Below are 24,062 nucleotides of genomic sequence, written 5' to 3' on the forward strand. Positions count from 1 at the left end.
TAAGAGGCTGGGGCTACACTATTTGCGTTTTCGCGAATCGGATTCGCGAAAACGCGCATAGTGTAGCCCCAGCCTAAGACATTACGAAATAATTTTAAAATTAAAATATACTAATGTATCTTCAAAAAATATTTTGCATTAAATATATTAAAAAATCATTATAGGTATCAGTTCTTTAATTAATAGTAGTGAAAAAAGACAGGACGGGAAGGCAGCTCTTATTGTCGGACTGAAAAATGTGAGACTGCATCAAAAATGTAGAAAGCTGTACACCAACGAGAAGAGCATTAATACATTTCTTAAAAGACCGCGTGAAGTAATTCCTGACCCAGAGGACAATCCACCGTTACCACCACAACCGTTCAACTTCAGGACAAAATGTTTATTTTGCGCCGAAGAAATAACGGAGGAATTTTTGGCAAAAGAGCGCAAGAAACCTTTCGGAAAACGAATCGAAATTTATTAATCAAAATTTATTAGTCAAAATATTGTATTCGATCTCCTTAACTCACATTCCATCAATAAATACTCAGTAAATTAATACAATCATCGAAAAGTAAAGAAAAATATATTTGATTTGAATATTTTGCGTGACAGATAGAAGGTTGCAAATTCGACATCATGTGTAAATGTATTTTTTATTTGTTTCCCTGGATTTGCAACACTTTTGCATTAATTTTGTAACACAAAATTATTCATTAATAAGTTGCAATAATTTGCGTAACTAGTAGAGGGTTGCAAATTTATATTCGGATAAAGGAAGACATTTGAAGCACTCCGTAAAATTTGCAAAACTTTTGCAATTTTTTCACGCTTGTAAAAAGTGCAAAATAATAATTGTTGCTAATTTTTCAAGGTTGCGGCCCTTGTCCGAGGTTGCAAACTTAACAGCTTGTGACGAAAAATAATCTCAACGTTTGCAACCAATTTGCAAAACTTTTGCAATTTTTTTGGCAAAATTACGACCAAATAAACAATTGTTTCATTATTAATTTAAAAAAATATGTTGCTTGTAACATAGAAGGTTGCAAATTGGTACAGCTGTTCGGGGTAGTTGTAAAAGTTATTCTATCGATTTGCAGCACTTTTGCAATTTTTTCCTCCAACTTACAAACAAAAATTATTTTATAAGTTATTTTATAAAAAAATTCAATGTTGCGCGCCTCAAAATAGGTTGCAAATCTAACACATTGTGGAAAATATTACAATAGATATTGCTTTAAGTTTGCAGGACTTTTGTAATTTTTTTTCGCAAAGTTATAATAAATTAAACGTTTTTTGCAATGTTTAGCATGTTCCGGACCTCGGGATGGTTGCAAAATGAGATTTATTGTTATTTCAACTCACCCAATATTCCATCAAAATTTGAAAACTTTTGTAATTAAAGTGAATTGATTGTCTTTAATGACTGGCCTATGTGTCCAAGTTTCAGTTTAAGCCAATCAACTTGCAGCTCTTACAGAAAAGTAGCAGTTTCATTGGCTTAAACCGAAACTTGGACACAGTTCTTGCATCGTGGACACCGGGCATTACGCACGTGCCGCTCGCGTACCCCCAGGCGTCGTTCTTTATCAAGATCGCTCTCATTTGGATTTTCCAGGTGTCGTAATTCTCATTATTGAGTTGCTCGAAACGTACCGCGCCCGCTCGTATTCATCTTTGATGCGGGATCGGACTTGTTCACCCGTGGACTTGTTCGACACGACGATAACCTCGATAGACACGTGCACAATAAGTCTTTTGCGCTGTACTTCGGGTCAGTCTGGGCCCATAACCTGTTGCTGGATGAGTGGATAAAGGTGGTAATACGCGAGATCTAGCTTTTGATTTGAACACTTTAATTACGCATGACCCGATGTACAAGGGAGAGAAGCGACCGTACGACTGAGACTGAAAGAACGTAAGTGAGTGAAGTTATGGTTACAGTAGAGACTGTAACTGTAGGTGACGCCTGAGTCGCACGTTCCTGTCGGTAAATCTCAACAGCGGGTATTACGGCTGATTATTGTTATTATTAATAGTTTTACTATTATTATTTTATTTAGTAATTTTTATTAACTCAACCCAACAGGTAATGAAAAAGTAAAAAAAAAGCAAATAAATTTAAAAAGTGTCGTCATCGCTGTCCGAGATACTGTGCCGGTTTTTTCCAACCCGATTGATAACTGATGTCGGTGCTTTCGTTCATGTCACCTTCTTCATCTAAAAGATACACATGTTTAAATTTGTGTTTCACATACGAACATATAATCTAGAGACGCGGTGGCTGCTCGATGGCAAGTATTACAAAGGAAAAAAATTCAAGAAGATTTATAGCACAAAATTTACATTATACATTTAAATGAAAAAATTTGTACCTGATCGATCTTCGGGATCTTCAATTTTCAAGACAAACTATGCAGTTATTTTGTACCCACACAGCATGATATATTTTTTGTGAATCATTTTTTGAAATATTTTAATAAAATATTTTAACAATCTTTCGTAAATATCTTTAAAACATTTTAAAATATTTTAGGAAAATATTTTACAAAATATTTTTTAAATGTTACGCAAATATTATAAGAAATATTTTTATTAGACTAGTATGAAATATTTCATGAAAGATTTAAAAATATTTTAAAAAATGTATATAAAAATATTTTTAAAATGTAGAAAAAATCTTTTACAAAATATTTCTGCTATATATGGCAAATATTTTATACATTTTTTTTTATCAATTACGATATCTTTCATAAAATAATTTAGAAATATTTCAAAAATTCTCCATTAAACATTTCTAGCAATACATCAAAAAAATTTTTTTTTTAATTTTACAACAAATATTTTGGAAATCTTTGAGTAATATTTGTGCATTTTGAACAAATAAATTAAAAATTTTATACTTATTTGCCGTTTTTTATATTCACTATATAGACATCACAGACGCGCGCTTTGCGCGCGCTATTTAGTTTTTCACTATTAACTTTTTGACAATTAACTGTCAAAATATGCAATGGGTGCGTTCAGCCGATACTTCGCTAGCCTAGCAATCGTGAGCAGTCGCTCGTTATTCCTCTCCTTTTAATCCATTGGGTCAAAGGAGAGGAAACGAGCGACTGCTCACGATTGGTAGGCTAGCGGAGTATCGGCTGAACGCAGCCAATGACAGCCGCTCACGAAGTTAGCGCACCAAGAGAAGAGACCAATCGGCATTGCGGAAAAAATGAGTTAACAATAAACTTCGAGACTTTCGAGAATGATCGAGAGATGCGAGTATCGATTTAACATGCCATTTGTAGACAGGATTATAAAGCATATCGTATGCAGCAGGCGGGGATCGAGGCATCGGCGCTTAATAAAGGTTGTCCTTAAACTTGAAACTCGACCATCTTACAATAGTTGTCTTCGTGAGCATTAATTATGGCAAATATATTGCGCCCGTGGCTATAAAAGTGCTAAACAAAAAGATAGTACGGACACAGAAAGAAGAGATTCGGCGATTAGCTTCCGAGCCAATAATTGTCTGATTATTATTAAGTATATAGTAAGTATAAAATATATATACGTATATTATAGTTATATATATATATATATATATATGTGTATTTTACATTTGTTTTAATTTTTATTTAACCTCTTTTTATACAGGTTTAAAATTTATTGTTTGTGCTAAGCGAGTTTTTAATTCTGCGCTGTTCTCAAAATAAGGTAATAATTAAAATTATATTTTATCATATTTTCTTGTGTAATAAATCAGAATGCCAAGAGTACGGAAAGGGGAAATAGCTCAAAGTAAAAGGCAAATTTATCGTTTAGCAAAAGAACAAAGTGTACTTCAGTTACAAGATATTAAAAAAGAATTTGCTATATTTAAAAAAAATTTAACAATACATAAAGATGTAGATAGTGATATTGATATAAATATAGATTCTGATAATAACATAAATATGTTAGAAAATGTAATAACAAGGGACACAAATCCATCACAGACTGAAGTTAATGAAATTCATGTTGACAATAAATTTGATTATGTTGATCAGTGTTTATCTACTTATAAAGATGACGATGCCACAAGTATTGCTAGTTCTATCACTTATCGACACAGTAATAGTGACGCTGATAGTATTTTATATTGTAATTCTGATAGTAGTGTACATGATGAGCATCAACATTGTGATGATAATTTATTTGATTATTTAAAAAATGCAGAGTCAGCGCAAAATGAAAAATTCCCAAATGAAATTAAATATTGGGCAAAACAATTCAAAATTCCTCATAATGCTATAAATTCATTGTTGTTGATATTAAATAAAAACACTAACACACAATTTCCTAAAGATTCCCGTACTTTATTAAAAACGCCAAAATCAACTAATGTTATAAATATGGATAACGGACAATATTGTCATATAGGCTTAACAAATGCCATCAAAAAAATTATTGAAAACCGTCTTATATTAAAACATAAATTTTCCACTGTAAATCTATTGATTAATGTTGATGGTGCTCCTATATCAGGTAATTCTTCAGAAAAAGGCGTTTGGACAATTTTATGCAAAGATTCCGAGTTAAAGAGTGTACATGTTGTAGGTATTTATCATGGAATTAAAAAACCTCAGGATCCAAACGTTTTCCTGAAAAATTTTGTTGACGAAGCAGTAGTATTAATAAATAATGGACACACAATAATGAAATTTATAACGTAAGAATTCATGCATTTATATGCGATGCACCTGCCAAATCATTTATTTTAAATACAAAATATCCTAGCGGCTACAATAGTTGCAGCAAATGTCTTATTGAAGGCGAATATTATAATTCAGTTTGTTTCCCATTAGCAGATCGTAAAAGCTTAGAGATATATTGCAATACACATTTACGAAGTAATGAAAAATTTAAAAATTTAGAGTACAATAGAGATTATCAACATATGGCTCAACCATTTTAAACTTATTGCCTTATGTAGGCTTAGTATCAAACGTACCATTAGATCCTATGCATTTAGTGTTTATTGGTGTAATGAGGCAAATAATAAGGCATTGGTTGGGAAATAAAGGACGTAAAAAAAAAGTTATAAATTATCAGAAACGCAAATTGAAAAAATTTCAGACAATTTGGAAAAATTGAAATATGTTTTACCTTTTGATTTTAATAGACGTTCAAGGTCTCTTTCTTATTGGAAACTTTGGAAAGCCACAGAATTTCGTCATTTTTTACTGTATTTCGGCCCCGTAATTTTAAAAGATATTGTAACATCAGATGTTTATAATAATTTTTTACTGCTTCATGTTAGTATCTCGATTCTTACAAATTCCATTTTAGTGTTGGATTCTAGAAATATTCAGTATGCAGAACAACTGTTAATACTTTTTGTAGAAAGTTTTCAAAAAATTTATGGCAAAGGAAATGTTACATTTAATGTGCATAATTTAATACACCTACCTAAGGATGTTAAGAAGTACGGTCCATTGGAGGCTTTCAGCGCCTTTCCATTCGAAAATTATATTTGTTCTTTAAAAAAATTATTAAGAAAAAGTGACAGGCCATTGCAGCAAATCGCGAGAAGACTGGTAGAATATGACGAATGTATAACAGATGACATAAAAAATAATTTCAATGTAAAAGAAAATGAAATCAATGTTCAGAAATGTCACTATAACGGTGTTGTTACAAATACTCGGAAATATCACTGTCAATACAAAATTTTGACAATAAATTCGTGGCGTATTGACATTAGTGATGACAGAAATAACTGCGTTTTACTTACAGATAATACCATTGTTAATGTTCTAAATTTTGCAAAATATAAAAGTATTGTGTATGTAATTGGAAAAGAGTGTATACAAGAAAGTGATTTATATTCTCTGCCACGTTTTTCTAGTAGTAAACTAGGTATTAATGTTGTAACTGAATCAAATGTTATTAAAGATTGGCCTTGTGATATGATTCGTGCAAAAGTTTTTAAAATTCCGTATAAAAATGGATTTGTAGCATTTCCTATAATACATACATATGTATCATTATAATGAAATATTATATGTATAATAAATGTATAACACTACAACAACGTAATAATATATTTTATAATTTATAAATTTATTGCAATATTTGTAGTAAATTAATTTCAACATTTCTTATATATAATTCACGATATCCTTTAAAATTAAAAAAGGACTTGTTAATTGAAATCTATTTTTATTATACATATAAAATAAAATTAAATTATAAATTATTATTATTATTTTATTCAGTGTAAAAGAAAATAATATAATATGCATAGAAAATATGAAGTTGTTAATTGTGTTACATTATATATGTATACATTATATGTATAATTTTAAGAAGTTGTATGTTTTAATAATATAATTTTATCATATATTCAGATAATACTTAAATAGATAACTTTGTACAAAATTGTCATTTACAAAATAGTTGATTATATTACATTTGAGAAATGAAAGCCTTCGCTATCATTGAGGATGACGATGGAAAAAGAGTGGTTCCATCTAAATGGCTATCAGATGATTTTAAAACATTACAATGGCCTCCATTTGATGATAGCGATAAAATTCGTAGAGCAGTTATTAATCAGCATGATCCTACAGAAGACTGGGAAGTTTATCCAGTTATAAGATTTATTAAATCGAATGGTAAATATCTTTTTTTTTAACTTATATATAAACAATGTAATAATATGCAAAAATAAACTTTGGTCTAGTAATTATAAAAAAGTTGACCTTTTAAATGTAAAATAAAAAATTATGAATTACTTTTCTTTTCATTCATCTATATATATATATATATATATATATATATATATATATATATATATATATATATATAAGTAAAACAACTTATTTATAAAACAATTTTTTTTGCAGACAATTATATCAGTGCAGTAAGTGAACTAAAAACTTACGTAGATAAGGTTTCTGATATGAGTGATCAGGAAAAATTAAAACGAACAAGATTTCTTCGAAAGAAAAGAAAATTATCTGACGAATTTTGTACTGAGGATAATAATCGCTTTAACAAAAGAAATAAAAGCAAATGGAATAATATTCCTTCTGACGATGAAAGTGAAGACTCAAGGGAATATAATAAACTTTCAAAGAATGAAACAGATAGTAGCATTTACCCCAGATGTACCGTCAAGCCTCTCTATTGTAAATGAGGACAAACAACGTGAGGATTTGAGTAATGATGATTTCACTAACGAAGACATAATTGACAAGAAAAAAGCAGCCAATAGTTTATCACAATTACAGCAAGAATCGCAAAATACATCTTCAACAGATAGTAAAGTGAAATTAACCTTCCATCACCTATCATTTTTTTACTTATGCAACGAATGTCATCCAACTGGGACTTTCAAGTCTACCCTATATTATTTTTGTGTTCTAGGCTTCCAAAATATCAAAAAAAATTCTGAGTTACTTGTCACAATATCTTTACTAAAATATTTAGTAGGTTTTAAAGTTAAATATTAAATTTAATTTATACAAAGCCTTTTACTCTCTAAGAAGAAATGCAAGAAATTTTGATTGGGTTTTTAAAGACCCAGATGGGTGACGGAGAGTTATGAAACGTTTATTAAATAGATATTTTCATGTAATTATAATAGCTCTTGTAAAATGTGCTATTTATTTATTTAAAATTTTTAGTTGCATAATTTTAAAAGATTTTTATTTGAAAATATGTTTTTTCTTATACTCACGCTTCACATACTCACGTTCAAGTTAAAAATATAATCTATTTCTTACAGACGAAACTGTTAAACAAAGTATTACTGCTAATACTGCTAAAAACATGCAAAACCAGTAATTATTGACAATTTTGAAATTCAGACTCCAACGACTTCTCAAGAATTTTTATTCAATATATATGGTAAGTCTATACATCAGTATGATCTGATTAAAAATTAGGTAAAATAAAAATGAAAATTGTGTGCTATTATATTGTACATAATTATGCATACAGTTGAATTGTATGTATTGAAAATAACAGCCTAATCAAAATAATATCAATATATGACGTCAAAACCGTCGTTTATCATAACTTTCATCGATTAATTATTACATATATGGTGTGATCAAGAAATAGGTTGTCTAAAATGTAAGAAATGTTTTATGGTTAATTTAACCGAATTTTTTGCTGTCTCAACAAATTATATTTCTTTCCGTGTGTAATTAAACATTTATTATATTAAGATTAGCAATATAACAGTTAATTTATTATTATAGGTATGCAAAAGAAAATGTTGACTATAATGAATGGTTTATCAAAAAAGCAAGATATCATGATAGCAAAAATAGGTTTGATGGAAAAGAATGGTATTAAGCATGGACATAATGTAATTGATGCTGCTGTGATAGAAACAATGACAAAATATTTCCCTATCAATGATGAAAATAAAACCTTTGCTGCAGTTGAAGAAAAATTGAAGATGGAAAGAAAATTTTTTAATGACGTGGTAATTTTTTACTAACATATATATATATATATATATATATATATATATATATGTTCTATAAAATTTATTAATTTTGTAGGTATTATACATGAAAAGCAAAGGTGGTAATACGTCTCACGACTTAATTTACAATATTTTATCCAGCATAATAACAAATTCTGCAGCCTCGAACTACAGCTTTTATGGACAAAAACATAAGAAAATTTTTTCTGATCTTGCCTTATGCAGTTGCGTTTATCGTAAGTTCTAAGTCAGATAAAGCAAGCTTTATAATACCTAAATGAATAATTGCTTAAATCAACCAAGTGATTGAATAGATCATTATTGTATTTTCTTAAATATATAAGGTTTTTAAGTTTTTAATGCAATAAAATAATAATTATATCTTTTAGTTTTTAAAACTTGAGAATTACACTATTGTAAAAGTAATAAAATATAGTGTTTTTTATCCTTTTTGCAGATTTCGTTTATTATAGGTATTCATCACTGGTTGGTTTGTGCTACTAGTATCACTATAAATGTTACAACGTTTGTATTTATAACAATTATTATTTTTATGTATGTAGATGGTGTAAAACTACAATTTCCTGATGTTAGCGAGAAAGATATCAAACATAGCGTTAAAAGATGGCTTGATAGTTCAAGGACAAGATTGCTTCGTGCTAAAACGTACGTAATTATGAACAACACTTTGTACTCTGTAAATATTATAACAGTAAATATTATAACTACCTTTTTTACGGGAAATCGAGTTTAAAGGAAAAATTCTTATATTTTAACTATTTCAACTGTTTATTAAAGGTATTTGCAATCTTTGTGTTTGTATAAATAATTTTTTATCCTCTAGAAAAAATCGTAACATTTTAGGTTGTTATAGTATTGTTCTAGAGGTGTTTACTTTATATACTAGTTATTTTATTTTTTAATATTTATCAAAATTGTCTAATTTTCCAGGCAAGCTCAAAAAAGAAAAATATTTCAACCGATAGTACCACCTGACGAAAATGTAGATGATCCAGATGAAGTTTAAATTCAAGAAAGAATTTATAGGGTAAAGTGCCCAAATGCCATCCCCGCGCATAATTTCGTCCCCTGGTCTTTTGTGTGATAAGCAGTTTTCGAGTGATGCTAAAGGAGAAAAGTGGGTTAGATGCACTGGATGCTTCAAATGGTGCCATGTGTAAAAACGTAGTTTACAATAAAATATTAATATTGTATCAAAAATAAATATTGTATCATAAAAATGAAATTTTTTAAGTATACATTATTTTGTATCAAAATTACACGCTCATCTTTCTTTATAGCGTACATAATTGAACTGAACAGAATTGAACAGAAAAATATTGAAAAATCGTTAAAAACCATATAAAGAAGTGGTTGATACAACCTATTTTTTGTATCGGCTGCTTTAACCACTCCTATGAACGGTTTTATGCGATTGCTCAATATTTTTTCGTTTAATTTTGTTTCGATTATTGTGTGCATAGACTTATATAGATAGCTAGACCGCACCCGCAGTAAGAGGCAGCATGGCAGCATTATTACGGTGCAGACATAGGCTGCGGTCTACTTGACGCTACAAATGCTTTGGAGCGTTCTTCTTCTCCTTCGATCTTTCTTCATTTGAAAGAAAAGAGAAGAGGAATGCTTCGAAGCATTTGTAGCGTCAAGTGGACCAGCCTATGTCTGCACCGTTATGCTGTCATGCTGCCTCTTACGGCAGGGGCCGGTCTATCTATATAAGTCTATGATTGTGTGCACTATAAAGAAATATTTTATGAAATATATTAAGAAATAATCATAAATCAAGAAACCTTTAGAAACATTTTAGAGATATTTCGTGAAATATTTCAAGAAACCTTTAGAAACGTTTTCAAAATATTTTCTGATATATTTTATTTAAAAATACTGAAATACTTGTAAATTACTTGAAATATTTGCGAAAGATTTTCAAAATATTTCAAGAAATATTTCAAAAGTATGTAATTCATAGACATATTTGTATTTCAAAAATATTTCATGACATATTTCTAAAATATTTCAAATCTTGCGATAAAATATTTCCTAAATAATTTAAAAATATTTCATGCTGTGTGGGTACCTGCGGGACGACAGTTAACAGACTTAGAACCCGAATATTTGAAATATGTTGTGAAAATCGCTCCTATATATCGATTGCTTATATGTAACATTAATTATTTTTATTGATATTTTGTAGACGTAGAATTTTTTACTTGTAGCTTGGCGCGAGCGTCGAGTTTTTCAAAAAAATATTCAAATGGTCTGCCTTTGGAATATTAGAGGCCTGGATGTCTGCCTCATCAATTTTCTTCGTTTTTATAAGAAATCTAAACATCAGTCCAAGAAGTAGACATGAGCACATGATATAGCACACCTTTTTTTTTAACATTTTTGAAGCGCTGTCAATTGACAACGCAGAAACAACATGCTGGCAGACCATTTTTCTGGGGTCCTTCACATTGTCTTTAATCGAACAATTCAGGTCTGCCAAGTGTGCACTTCATATACACTTTTTTAAATCATAAAAAAACTTGAAAAATTGATTACTACAAAAGTCAGAGCCCTGGATGTCTGCCTTCGATTTTCTTTGTTTTCAGAAGGATTCTGAACATCAGCCTCAGAGGCAGACATGAACAAATTAGTACCTCCTTTTTTTTTAATAAATTCGAAGCGCTGTCAATTGACAACGCAGCGCTACCATGATGGCAGACGCGGTCCTTAATGTTTCTTATGGTACAATTATCGCTATTAATAATGTCTACCACATGAGCAAATCATATAGAAATTTTGGTCGCCAGCTCCCTAACTATACGGCCGGAACGATGCGTTTTACGGGGCGCATCGTTACAGTTATGTATATATAATTGTAAACACAACCCAGACAATCCAAAAGACGGCAAAGATAAAAATTTGGTGTATCCAATACGCACGCACGCACGCACGCACGCACGCACGCACGCAGACAGACAGACAGAGAGAGAGGGAGAGGGGGGGGGGGGGGGGGGGAGGAGGAAGGGAGGGGAGAGGAGGAGGGAGGGAGGGAGGGAGGCAGGGAGGGAGGGAGGGAGGGAGGAGGAGGGAAGGGAGGAGGGAGAGAGGGAGAGAGGAGAGAGGGAGAGAGAGAGGAGAGGGAGGAGATCTCTCTCTCTTCTATCTCTCTCTCTCGCTCTCTCTCTCTCTTCTCTCTCTCTCTCTCTCTCTCTCCTCTCTCTCTCTCTCTCTCTCTCTCTCTCTCTCTCTCTCTCTCTCTCTCTCTCTCGAGAGGGGAGGACGGGAGAGGAGAGAGAGAGAGAGGAGAGAAGGAGAGAGATTGGTTTATTTTATGCCATAGTCAAAGATTTTAGGCAAAGAAAGAATTACAAAAATATCAGTATACACAAAGAAAGAAAAAAATTAAATAAAAATAAAAATAAAAAGAAATGAACGCTTGGTCGCCACGCACGTTAGAAGTGAAACTTCTGAAGGCAAGGCTTTGCCATAACTTTTCTGAACTTAATACAAAAACAATGCAACACGGAATTAGTCACTCCAAGCCGCCCGCAACTCGAAAATATAGTGTTACACGCAGTTCTCACTATATCCGTCTCGCCAGTGCCGTACGCCTGATCGAATTTTCGTGACGCGTTTTCGAGTCGCAAAATCGAATTTACTTACCGATCCAAAAGGAGTTTCACTTTGTACGCCTGTTGGTCGAATTTTCGTGACACTATTTTGTGACGTTTTTTCGTGTCGCACAATCGAACTTACTACCGTCCCACACAGCAAAACTTGTTTCAGAAAGCTTTCCGAAAGATAACTTGGAAATTAATATTGAAATGTAACATTAAAATCATTCAGAAGTCTTTCTGAAACGTTTCATCGAAATCATTTATGACCCTTTTCACTGAAATATTTCTGAAATATTACGAAATATTTCTCTGAAATATGCTTTCAATGATATGTATTTTAGACATTACGTACGAAATATTTCTTTGAAATGTTTCGAAATATTTCGTACGTAATGTCTAAAATACATATCATTGAAAGCTTTCCGAAAGATAACTTGGATAATAATATTAAAATGTAACATTGAAATTATTCAGAAGTATTTCTGAAACGTTTCATCGAAATCATTTATAACCCTTTTCACTGAAATATTTCTAAAATATTACGAAACATTTCAGAGAAATATTTCGTACGTAATGTCTAAAATACGTATCATTGAAAGCTTTCCGAAAGATAACTTGGAAAATAATATTAAAATGTAACATTGAAATTATTCAGAAGTAAAAACGGAGAAGTAAAAACTTGAATCGTCAGTGAATAATTAACAATTAGCAAAAGAATTATGTTTGACCCAACTGGCAAATTTTATTGTTCACAAAACGCTTCGACCGCAGATTTCGGTCCTTTTCAAGCGTATAGAAACACTAATATTAATTATTAGTCAGACATAATGTCCAAACTACGCCGAATCTAAAAACTAAACATAAAAAATTGTGGCACCCCACACAGCACCGAAATATTTCAGAAAGCTTTCAAAAAACTGTCAATGAAATATGAAACTTTTCAAAAAAACATTTTAGACATGTTTCAGATATGTTTCAGAAAGCTAAAATGTCCGCCAAGCTGAAATTTCAGAAATGTTTCTGAAATCTCAGAAATATTTCTGAAATAATTCTGAAATGCTTCAGAAATATCTCTGAAATGCTTAAGAAATACCTCTAAAATGCTTCAGAAATATCTCTGAAATGCTTCGAAAATATCTCTGAAATGTTTCAAAAATATATGGGAAATATTTCAGATACTTTTTCTCATATCAAATTGTTTCGGATCACCCTGTATAGGGTCATCCGGAATAATTTTCTGTCCTTCGTAAAACATATTCTTGATCATAGTCATGATTTTGCTTCGCCGGAGGCCTGCTTATATTAGATCCCAACTGAAATTTACTTGCGAGTTAGTCTTACCATTATGCGCCGCCCAGCGGCGTCGTTGCATATTTCTCTGAAATGTTTCGTAATATTTCAGTGAAAAGGGTCATAAATGATTTCGACGAAATACTTCTGAATGATTTTCATGTTACATTTCAATATTAATTTCTAAGTTATCCTTTGGAAAGCTTTCAATGATATATGATTTTGATGAAACATTTCAGAAATACTTTTGAATAATTAGCAAAAGAATTATGTTCGGCCCAACTATGTTCGTAGAGATGTAAAGATTGCAATGCTACGTTTATTGGGCAGACAAAAAGACATTTGTGCACACGTCTCAAAGAACACCAGAACGATATCAGAAAACCGGCGAGCAAGCATTCTGTAGTGAGTGAGCATCGAACATCCTATGGGCATGATTTCGATTGTGGGAAGCCAGAAATAATACATAAGAAGAGACAGATTAGAAAGAGGGAATTAGCGGAGATATTTTTTATTAAAAAATTTGATGACACCATTAATTTACAAAAGGACACGAAGAATCTTAACGCTCTCTACGAACATATTATAAAAGAAACGTAATTTTATCTCCTTCTTCTCTGTTTCCCTCTCCACGCTCTGGCTTTTAATATTGCCTTGGTAACCATTCCTTCGCAATTCTGCTGTAAAACTGCACGAAAAGTCGTGCACTAACTTTCGGGCAGATCATGCGTTTTCTATTTCCAACTTTGACTATTTTTCTGTTGGCAGAAACTTGCTCTCGTCGTAGTGCAACAGAATTGTGGAAGATATGTGTATACATTTACATATAGCAGAATAGTGCAAAAAATGCGGCAGATGCTTGCGCAAATCGCAGTGCAACATAATCGCGCCAGATTTGCAGCAGCGCCTACTGCTACCCATACAGCACAAAATATTTTTAAAATATTTTTTAGGAAGATTAAAATAATTTACAAAAATATTTTTTATATTTATAGCACCGCAGTGGTGTTGGGTAAGCGTTGCTGGCGAAGATTGTCGCAAATGTCATAATTTTATTGATTTTGCTTCGCGCTTCGCCGGAGGCCTGCTTATATTAGATCCCAACTGAAATTTACTTGCGAGTTAGTTTTACCATTATGCGCCGCCTAGCGGCATTGTTGCAAACTAGCACATACAGCAGAATTCAACAAGAATTACGGCAGATGCTTGCGTAAGAAGTAGAGCAGCAGAAATACAAATAATTTTGGCAGAAATAAATAAAACAAGGCAAATGAGAGCTCGTTCGCGACGATGGACGGGCGACAGTAATAAAATATTACAAATTCAACAAATTGAATAAAATATATATAATAAAGTAAACCTTTCGATCCTTGGTTTGGACCCTCCTCAGTGCATATAGCTGGTCGAATGAAATGCAGTGGTCACAAAGTAGTCAAAAATGCAGTTATTCCGCTCTCCGATTATGAGAGTGTGGATCTTGTATCCTCAACGTGACTGTTACCTTAATTCCATAAAAAAAAATAAATTAAACAAATATATATAGTCATACCTTAAAAAGTGATCACAAGAGTTACCTGACAGTCAAATTGATGATATATACGACACCATCTCTCCGCGTAATACAATAAGTATTACGCGGCATTTTTTACTACTTGTGACCACTGCATTTCACTCGACCAGCTATATGTACTGAGGAGGGTCCAAATCAAGGACCGAAACGTTTACTTTATTATACATATATGTATATTTTATTTAATTTGTAATATTTTATTACTGTCGCCCGTCCATCGTCGCGAACGAGCTTTCATTTGCCTTGTTTTGTTTATTTATCGTTATTGAGAGCGTTATCTTTGTTATTTTGGCAGAATATACCGTACATCTGATTTATTAATCAAACATTTTTCGAAATTCGTAACGCCAAAATGGACCGTATATATAGCCTACATCTCACAGCACGAAGCTATAACAGTTTCACAATCTCCACTTAACTTACAGTAATTATTTCTATAAATATTTATAACATGAATTAAAAACAACTTTAATAATATTGATGATAATTACACAACCACACAAAAAAAAATTATTTTCTGGCCTGGGGGTCAGACCATGTTTATTATATGTTTTTGTGGTCGCTGAAACCGAATCCGAAGTCTATTTTACCCCATCACGTCAGGTTTTTGACATAACTTGGAGCAAATATAACAAAATACGTGATAATCTGAATCACAGTTATGTGATTGCGAGACGACTTCGCCCTTTTTTCTTGTAGTATTCAACTCTACATTAGCCAAGTCACCAACCAATGTAGAGCTGCGGTCGCATGATGACGACGCTTGCGGGCCCGCAATCTCACCCTGACCAGCCGTCGATTCTGGGTATCCGAATCCCTGTCTCGTTAAACGTTTTCCACCTGTGCCTGCCATGACGGCATCAACGCCGTAATCCAGGGACTCAGCCGGATAACGGAATTGCTCCGTTGCCCGCCGTCACCACGTGGAGGTGCCCTGGATGCAGACACAGGCGAGACACTGATGTCAAAAACCTGACGTGATGGGGTAAAATGGACTTCGGATTCGGTTTCAGCGACCCCAAAAACATAATAAACATGGTCTGACCCCCAAGCCAAAAAATAATTTTTTTTGTGTGGCTGTGTTATTTACACTTTATTTTAAAATATTTATTATAATCTTTTAGATACTTTTATTTTCCGGACATTATAATATTTACAAAATATTCAACGTATATATTTTCAAAATATTTAAATCTTTTTTATAAATATTTTATAAATATTTTATAAATATTTTGTGCTGTCTGAGAGTTTAGCGCGCTCGACTGTTCTTTTTCTGACGGGCAGATGCTTGCACGCTTTTTTTGCATTTCTGTCACTCGGATCTATGCGGCAAAAACAACAATTTAAGCGACATTATACACTTGTGAAATTTTGCTGCAAATAATATGTTTCAAGAGTCTAACACACTCGACTGCTCTTTTTCTCACGGGCAGATGCTTGCACGTTCTTTTCACGTTTCTGCCGGGCGGATCTGTACGGCAAAAACAACAATTTAAGCGATATACACTTGTGAAATTTTGCTGCAAATATGTTTCAAGCGTCTAGCACACTCGACTGCTCTTTTTCTCACGGGCAGATGCTTGCACGTTCTTTTCACGTTTCTGCCGGTTGGATGTGTACTCAAAAGATACTTCCATATTGTTTTCACATTTCTGCTACATGTTTACTTTTAACAAATAGTATAAAATTTCACAGTAGTCTCTTACAGCAGACTACTGCAATAGTACAGTAAGTACTCGTTCAATCACAGATATTATGCACTTTTGTCGCAATTTTGGACTGTTTTCTTGCGCACTTCTTCGGGACGCATCTGAACTACCAAACTGGTTACCAGGGTGACATCATTAGTTTGTTTATTACTTGTCTGTTCCTCGTCAGTTACAATGTTACCACCGCACGGCTCTTACATGCCCTTCGACATAAATGAATAACGAAAATGCCGTTTAAATTTTATTTTACTTCTGTGAATTTAACGCACAAATATGTAAGTTTTGATTTATATAATTATTTTTGGACTTATACTTATATTGATTAGAGCGATTCTACTCGTATCCCATTAATCACAAAGATCTTATTATGTTCACACGTTACTTAAACGAAAACGTAATTGAGGAAAAAATATCTAGGTAATCCTTTGATGCTCAATATAATAAAATAATTTATCATATATTAATAAAGACAGTTAAACTATTGTTTGACTAGAATCATTTCACGATGGCCGAATACATACACGTTCACGAAAGCGATTGCGGAAAACCTTCTTAGAGACGAGAGCGGAGACTTGCCAGTAGGAATATTTCGACCTGCAATAGGTAACAGAACAATTATAAAACTAGCTAATTTTATTGCTAAAGAATTTATTAGGTAACATTCATATTTAATAATTTTCAACTGTTTTGCATAATTATGTGCTGTGAAATTCTACAATTGTAAAATAATAATAAACAATCGCGGATGTGTGTGCGTGCGCGCGCGCGTTTAGCAAACAATAAGGGACATAATAATAAGGAATAATTTAGATAATTTTTCTACATAATAAAGAATAATTAAGATTTCTTTCAATTTTTTCTAGCGCCAATGAACCAGTTGTCGGGTGGATAGATGTTTGGGCCACTAGGCCTTATAGTATACCTTCGCTACTTGGAATCACAAGATTTTATCATTATAATCCCGATTTCAGAGCAGATATAGTGCCCGTTGATTTTACAGTATATTAATCGCTAGCTCATGGGAAGTCTTTAATCAATTCAGGTATGATCAGGTATTTGACCAACATATTCATCTCCGTAGAAAATTTGATTTCTACTATTTTGAACATTGTCATCAGATAATGGCATAACAATGGGTCAACCTTATAAATTGTTTAGATTATTTTTTAGACATGATTGTTAATGAACTTATTATATATTAAAATTATTTTTTAATGCTTGTAACAAATTAACATCATGGAGGTATAACAATTAAATATGAAAGTTAATAGACCGAAAAAGTAAAAGAATTAGTATTCAGTTGCTATTATCATTTAACTGTCTAGAATATCGTAAATATTCTATAATAAAATTATTCCAAAATACTGTAGTTTGTGGGGGGAGGGATATTTTAAAAAAGCATGAAACACATTCGGACAGATATGTGTATCTAAATACGTTATCCACTCGACATGTAATATTTCAGAAACATTTCTGCAAAATTCCATTTGAAATATTACACTTTTTATCAATATTTCAGAAATATTTCACGACCGTTTTTGCAACATTTCTGCAATGTTTCAATCGGCACAATTATTTCAAATGCAACTTTGCTGAAAGATTTCGGCAGTATTTCGGTAATATTACTGAAATATTTCTGAAATATATCTACGAAATATTGCAGAAACACTTCAGAGATATTTCAAATACATTTTACACTGAGAAAAATGTTTTGTATTAGCAAACAAAGTTTTGTTACTGACGTAAAAACTATTTATTGATATGTGAAAAATGAAATATTTTGTTACCGGAACAAAAAAAATATATTAAGCCATGTGCGTATAGCCGCCGCGCATTTGTCCAAAAAAATCCGCTCTCTCTCTTACCCATCCAAGTAGTATACCGACGCCTTGTTGCTTGACATCGATGATCGAACAGGGTAGTGGTGATCCTCTGACTCTGACGTTTCTTTCTTTCTTATACTTGCTTATTTTGGTGACCATAAAGCTATCGCATAACAATATTAACAATACAGATATACGAATAAATCTTTTTTGCCAGTCAACGTCGAATATTAATTTATATTAAATATTATTAACTATTTTATATTTTATATTAAAAATGCCTTATGACAAAATTTGGAATATCAGAAAATTCTTAATATTATAAAAGAGAAAAAATGCAATAAAATGTAATAATTATATAATAATAAATATAATTTTTTATAAGTTCTAAAGTCTGTCAGCAACTTTTCGGAAATATTATAAATACAATGTTGTATGTGAAACATTCAAAAATATAACGCGTGCAATTTAAATGTAAATAATAGTTTTATTATGTATCAGAAATGTTTCTAAACCATTACATCTGCAATATTTCTTCTGCAATATTGTAGAAATTTACTGCCTGCATTTCAATTTTTCATCACCTACGCAATCCTTCAGAAATTTTTCAGAAATATTTTAAATGCAATGTTGCGTTTGTTACATTTTTTTGCAATATTACAGACACTTACAAATATTGTAAACAACTTCTAAAAGATTTCAGAAATATTGTTAATGCAATATTATAAAAAACATGATGCAGGTACATTTCTGAAATATTTCAGATGCATAGTTACAAATGAAATGTTAACGAAATATTTCTGTACTATTTCCGAATATTTCAATATTTCAGCAACATAACATGCCGAGTGGGTATAGTTACTTACAATTAGGTATCATCGTAATCACACACACACACACACACACACACACACACACACACACACACACACACACACACACACACACACACACACACACACACACACACACACACACACACACACACACACACACACACACATATACACACACATACACACACACACACACACGAACATATGATTATAAATGACTCTGATGTGTAAAGAAGTATAATTAATGTACAACATAATTATGTTTAAATGGATTTATCTTGTAGGAGAGGCAAGGATACATTTAATTTATAATTTTGTGTCACCAGTTGATGGACCTACGTGGCATAAATATGCTTATACACTTTTTGACATAAATAAGATGTATTCTCTACATAATGCTATATATTTCCCCTTAGCATTTTACTTTCAACGTAAAATACCGTACAGAATTTGCGTTTGGCTCGGTCATTTCCTTCCGGCTTTACTTATAGATGCTATATACATATGTATGAATCGTAACCCAAGGTATCACGTAGATTTAAATATTTTTTTTATTACTTGATGTATATATATCTCATAGTTTGTATCAAGACCAAATAAAATTCTATCTTTATAATGTAAAAAATTATAATAGTTCTATATGTGTTTCAGAATGTGGAAGTTATGTAAGAAGGTCGACAAATTTTCCAACGCGGTCCAACCTTTTTGCAACAATGAATGGAATTATTCCACTGACAACGTTCCCAGTAAGCAAAAAACCATTATTACAATGTTATTGCAACGATATTCTAGAACTTGTAATGTTGTTAAATATGTAGTTCTTAATGTTGTATAGAACATTATGAACATACTTTGACCACGATTCCGAAATTTCAGTAATGTTGAAATGGGAGTGCCATAACGTTGCAAATAACATTGCGCTAAGGTTTTTCTATCATTCCTGTAATGTTTTTGAGATAAAAATTTAAACGTACTATCAACTTTATTACAATATTATATTAAGATTACCGTAATGTTAATTCTAACATTTATTTAAAGTTCTTATTGATGTTTTATTTCTATTACAGGCAACATGTTTTCAATAAATATGCAATAGTAATAAAATATCTCAATATTTATTGTCTAATTATTATTTAGATTGCTTTTTTATAGACCAGGCTTGGACAACTTTGAGCTCCAGAACCACGACACTTCTTTTCTATCCACGGAAAGTAGGGGAGTGTCGTGGCTCCGGAGCTCGAAGTTGCCCAGGCCTGTTATATACCAATCTGCATTAGGGAATAATTCACTAATTATCATAAAAAAGTTTTATTTATATAAAAAAAATATATACCATATATTACAGTTTTCAGTTTATCACAATAATATCTTTGGTGAAGATCACTGATCCTAGCGTAAGGTTTTGGGATAAAACTCATCTTTCAAATAAAAAAATTTGTTACTATAATAATCACTCGCGCGGAGCCACGCAAGTAAGATAATATATTTATCACTTCCTGAAAAATAAAAGTAGAATTAAATTACTGAAAAAGCTACTTATAAATTATAACGCGGCAAACTATAATAATTTTATTTTATAGAGAGTATATACCGAAATACATTACATTACCTTTTTAATGTTTTTTTTTTCCTTACGGACGTTTGCGAATCTGAACCACTCCATTACAAAGTGTTGAAAATCTTTTTCTGTATTCCGAGGGAATATTGCTCTAAAAGCTTCTGAAATAAGAAAAATTCAATACAGTTTAGTGTTAGATGAAAGAAATAAATAATGTTAATTTAACGGCAATTAAAACTTATGATAATTATTGAAATAACACAAAAGTTTCCGGAATAGTTTACATATATACTAAATCGATCAAAAATATTAGTATATGGATATATATATTTTTCTTTTATTTCGTAAGAATTTTTAACGTGTATGTGTGTCCTGCTTTTTAACGATGATTGCTACAAAAATAAGGAGACAATTTTAATAAATTCTGAGACATAAAACATAGCATTTAATACTGCAAGTAATATATACATTTCTTAAAAAATTACTTACTTTTAATGCTCAGAATTGTGTGTGTGCGTATCTCCAATTTTATAATTATTTTTTTGGCCAGTTCATGAACACATGGAGGCTAAGTCATCAGAAAATGTAGCCCTCAAACTTCTTCTAATAAAATTCTTTTCATGTTTCCCTCCAATTAACATAACCTTGTTCACCTGAAAAATTTATACTTGTAATTCTATATAACGCAGTTTATTATTATAAATTGCAAGGAAAATAATTCAGAAGACTTTTAAAATATAATAACACATATTATAGGATATTATAGAACATATTAAAGGACATATATTATAGATATAAGTTTGTAAGATTAAGAGTCAGAGTAACCATTTTTGGTTTTGAACGCATTGAGTGCTCCTCCTCAAGATTCTATTTGATCGTTTTATACATAAAATATACAGTTGAATACATTATGGAGATTAATACAAATACATTTTGATTTTTGAAGGACATACCATATTTGAAAACTTTACCGACAAAATTCTACCTTCTTTTAGAAAGTTTACATATATCGTATTGGTTGCATAGAATTACAAATGCTTTTACATAATAAAAATAGGTGTAAATCAATTAGAGCATTTGCTCAATATATTACAAAAATGATTTAAAATTTCAAAGTAAAGATCTCGAGCTGTCAGTGTAAATATTTATTTGTTACAAAAATTGTTTATATATTATCAGTATGTTTGCTCCGTTAAAGAAAATTGTAAAAAAATATTACTGTACCATTTCCATTAAATTTAAAAGCTTAAAAATATATGAAAAGTTTGCAAGAAGATTTTTATATATAAATACTTAAGCTTTCTGCTAAATATGGTAAAACAAAGCAACACACATTTATATATAGAAGATCCATATATGCATAAAAGACTTGAACAATGTAGTATGAATGCGTTAGTACTTATTTGATATGACGTTTGGATGATTTTGTCTGTATGTTACGCCACAATCAAAATAACTATAAACATAGTAGATACAGATAATGCGCAATTACTATCTTTGCCGAGATCTTTGCTATAGGCACTACATTGAAAATAATACCAAAAAATCGGTAAAAATTACAAGTCCTGGTGATCTCTTTGTCGACTCTGATGGCGCAGAATAATCGAGTTTATTTTTTCCAACTGATTTATTACGATGAAAGATAATACAATAGGTCGCTGTTTTGCACGTTCAACGGAAAATAACGAAAAGTCTTGCAAGAAGAAGGCGGAAGCAACGTCCGGAAACATAAAAATATATAGAAGTGAAAGTCTCATGCTAGTGATTTATATTTCCACCAATCGTAAAAGGTTAATCTATATAGCGTGCGCGTATCATGTAAGGCATAGAATAAGTTTGTAACTCTGAGTTTAGAACATAAACAGACTCTAAATTGCAAATATTATATTTACTACTCTTGGAGAGAAAGGGAGAAAAAGGGAGAGAGAGAGGGAAGGAGAGGAGATATCTCTTACAGTCTTTTCTCTTAATTCTTAAATTTTTAAAGTCTGCAGATTTTATTGTGTAAATTTATATCTACTACGATTATGTAACTATTATATTAACCGGGAATGTTATTTGTAAATGTTTATAGAATTAATTATAATTGTGATAAGCAGCTTTACTTACAACTTGCATGAAAGCTTCTTGATCAGTTTTTAGCATATCTTCAAATTGTCAATGGAAGATAAAGGGATGAGATATTGTCCAATCTTTGTATCTTGTACAATACTTTCCTTAGAATATTGCTCAGCCTCGCGGCCCGAGTACATCAAGAATATGTTCGATCCTTATTAATACTTTGGTATATTTTTTTTCTTCTGCAAATTTCTCTCTTATATAGGTCGAAAAATAGATCTTGAATCACCAGCTACCTATTTACAGCACATTAGATAATTGCAGAGTTCTTATCATTAATATGCAAGATTTAGAATATAATAATTACTTACCCATATAAAAATGTTGTATACAATTAAAAGCGCTCGACAGCGCACAAGCGCACAAGCACAAACGTACGTATATATGACACACTCACACATCATACGTATATGTAAGATAATGCGACTACAGTCTCCAGAACTATTACTGCTTCCGATTGGCTGTCGCAACAAGCGTGCGTTTGCTCATGATCTCGACGCACTCAAACAGCTGAAAATAATCGGCAGTAAATTGCAAGAAAATAGCAAATAATTCCACTATATAGTTTCTACCGATACCCAAAGAACGTTATTTGTAGTTAACCTAAATTATAGGTTATATAGATCATCATATCAGCTACTATTCATAGCACAATCGTTAATTGAGTTCTTATTATTAATATACAACTTTTAGAATATAATAGTTACTTACTTATGTATAAATATACTGTAAATAAAGAGCACTCCGCACTGCTCGAGCCACACGTGTGTATACGCACTCACGCATCATACGTAAATGTACGCATCATGGCTGTCGCGATGAGCGTTGGGCACAATATAAAACAATAACATTCTAACAACAGAAAATTAATATACTACCAACGTTATTTCCAAGTCCAAATTACAAGGAATTTTGAACTGTTGCATTAATCTCAAATAAATGTCAGAGTAACATTTGAAAAATATTTTCTGTAACGTTTTTAAAATATTTTAACAACATTCAGAAAAATCATATTACGAAATAATATTTTTTAAATATGTGTATAATATTATTAAAAAACGTTTAAAAAATACA

At 31.5% G+C, this 24,062-nt stretch overlaps 1 protein-coding gene, 1 long non-coding RNA gene and 1 pseudogene across 5 annotated transcripts; 2 read left to right on the forward strand and 1 right to left on the reverse strand.

Annotated features, from left to right (window-relative positions):
- The window catches only part of LOC139818679 (fatty acyl-CoA reductase wat-like), a 70,138-nt pseudogene extending 49,211 nt beyond the window's left edge, over nucleotides 1–20,927 (forward strand).
- On the forward strand, nucleotides 3,019–9,704 carry LOC139818678 (uncharacterized). 2 transcript variants are annotated; one of them, XM_071787502.1, is made up of 9 exons: nucleotides 3,310–3,526; nucleotides 3,631–3,690; nucleotides 6,415–6,632; nucleotides 6,864–7,281; nucleotides 7,748–7,869; nucleotides 8,226–8,455; nucleotides 8,535–8,694; nucleotides 9,022–9,124; nucleotides 9,410–9,704. In XM_071787502.1, exons 6-9 carry the CDS (start codon nucleotides 8,228–8,230, stop codon nucleotides 9,483–9,485), a joined length of 567 nt encoding a protein of 188 aa, XP_071643603.1. In that variant the 5' UTR covers nucleotides 3,310–3,526; nucleotides 3,631–3,690; nucleotides 6,415–6,632; nucleotides 6,864–7,281; nucleotides 7,748–7,869; nucleotides 8,226–8,227; the 3' UTR covers nucleotides 9,486–9,704. The 2 variants fall into 2 exon arrangements, 1 of the variants encoding a protein (XP_071643603.1); XR_011733475.1 differs by having other exon boundaries at nucleotides 3,019–3,526; nucleotides 3,631–6,632.
- Nucleotides 20,605–23,776, reverse strand: LOC139818680 (uncharacterized). 3 transcript variants are annotated; one of them, XR_011733477.1, is made up of 6 exons: nucleotides 23,700–23,776; nucleotides 23,300–23,498; nucleotides 22,980–23,224; nucleotides 21,360–21,523; nucleotides 20,922–21,031; nucleotides 20,605–20,808 (listed from the first exon to the last, which is right to left on the reverse strand). It is a non-coding gene; the product is annotated as an uncharacterized lncRNA (long non-coding RNA). The 3 variants fall into 3 exon arrangements; XR_011733478.1 differs by lacking the exons at nucleotides 22,980–23,224; nucleotides 23,300–23,498; nucleotides 23,700–23,776 and adding an exon at nucleotides 22,410–22,930; XR_011733479.1 differs by lacking the exons at nucleotides 22,980–23,224; nucleotides 23,300–23,498; nucleotides 23,700–23,776 and adding an exon at nucleotides 22,431–22,929.
- Between the last annotated feature and the right edge of the window lie 286 nt (nucleotides 23,777–24,062).

This window comes from Temnothorax longispinosus, chromosome 9, assembly GCF_030848805.1.
Source record: "Temnothorax longispinosus isolate EJ_2023e chromosome 9, Tlon_JGU_v1, whole genome shotgun sequence".
In the NCBI taxonomy this organism is placed as follows: domain Eukaryota; kingdom Metazoa; phylum Arthropoda; class Insecta; order Hymenoptera; family Formicidae; genus Temnothorax; species Temnothorax longispinosus.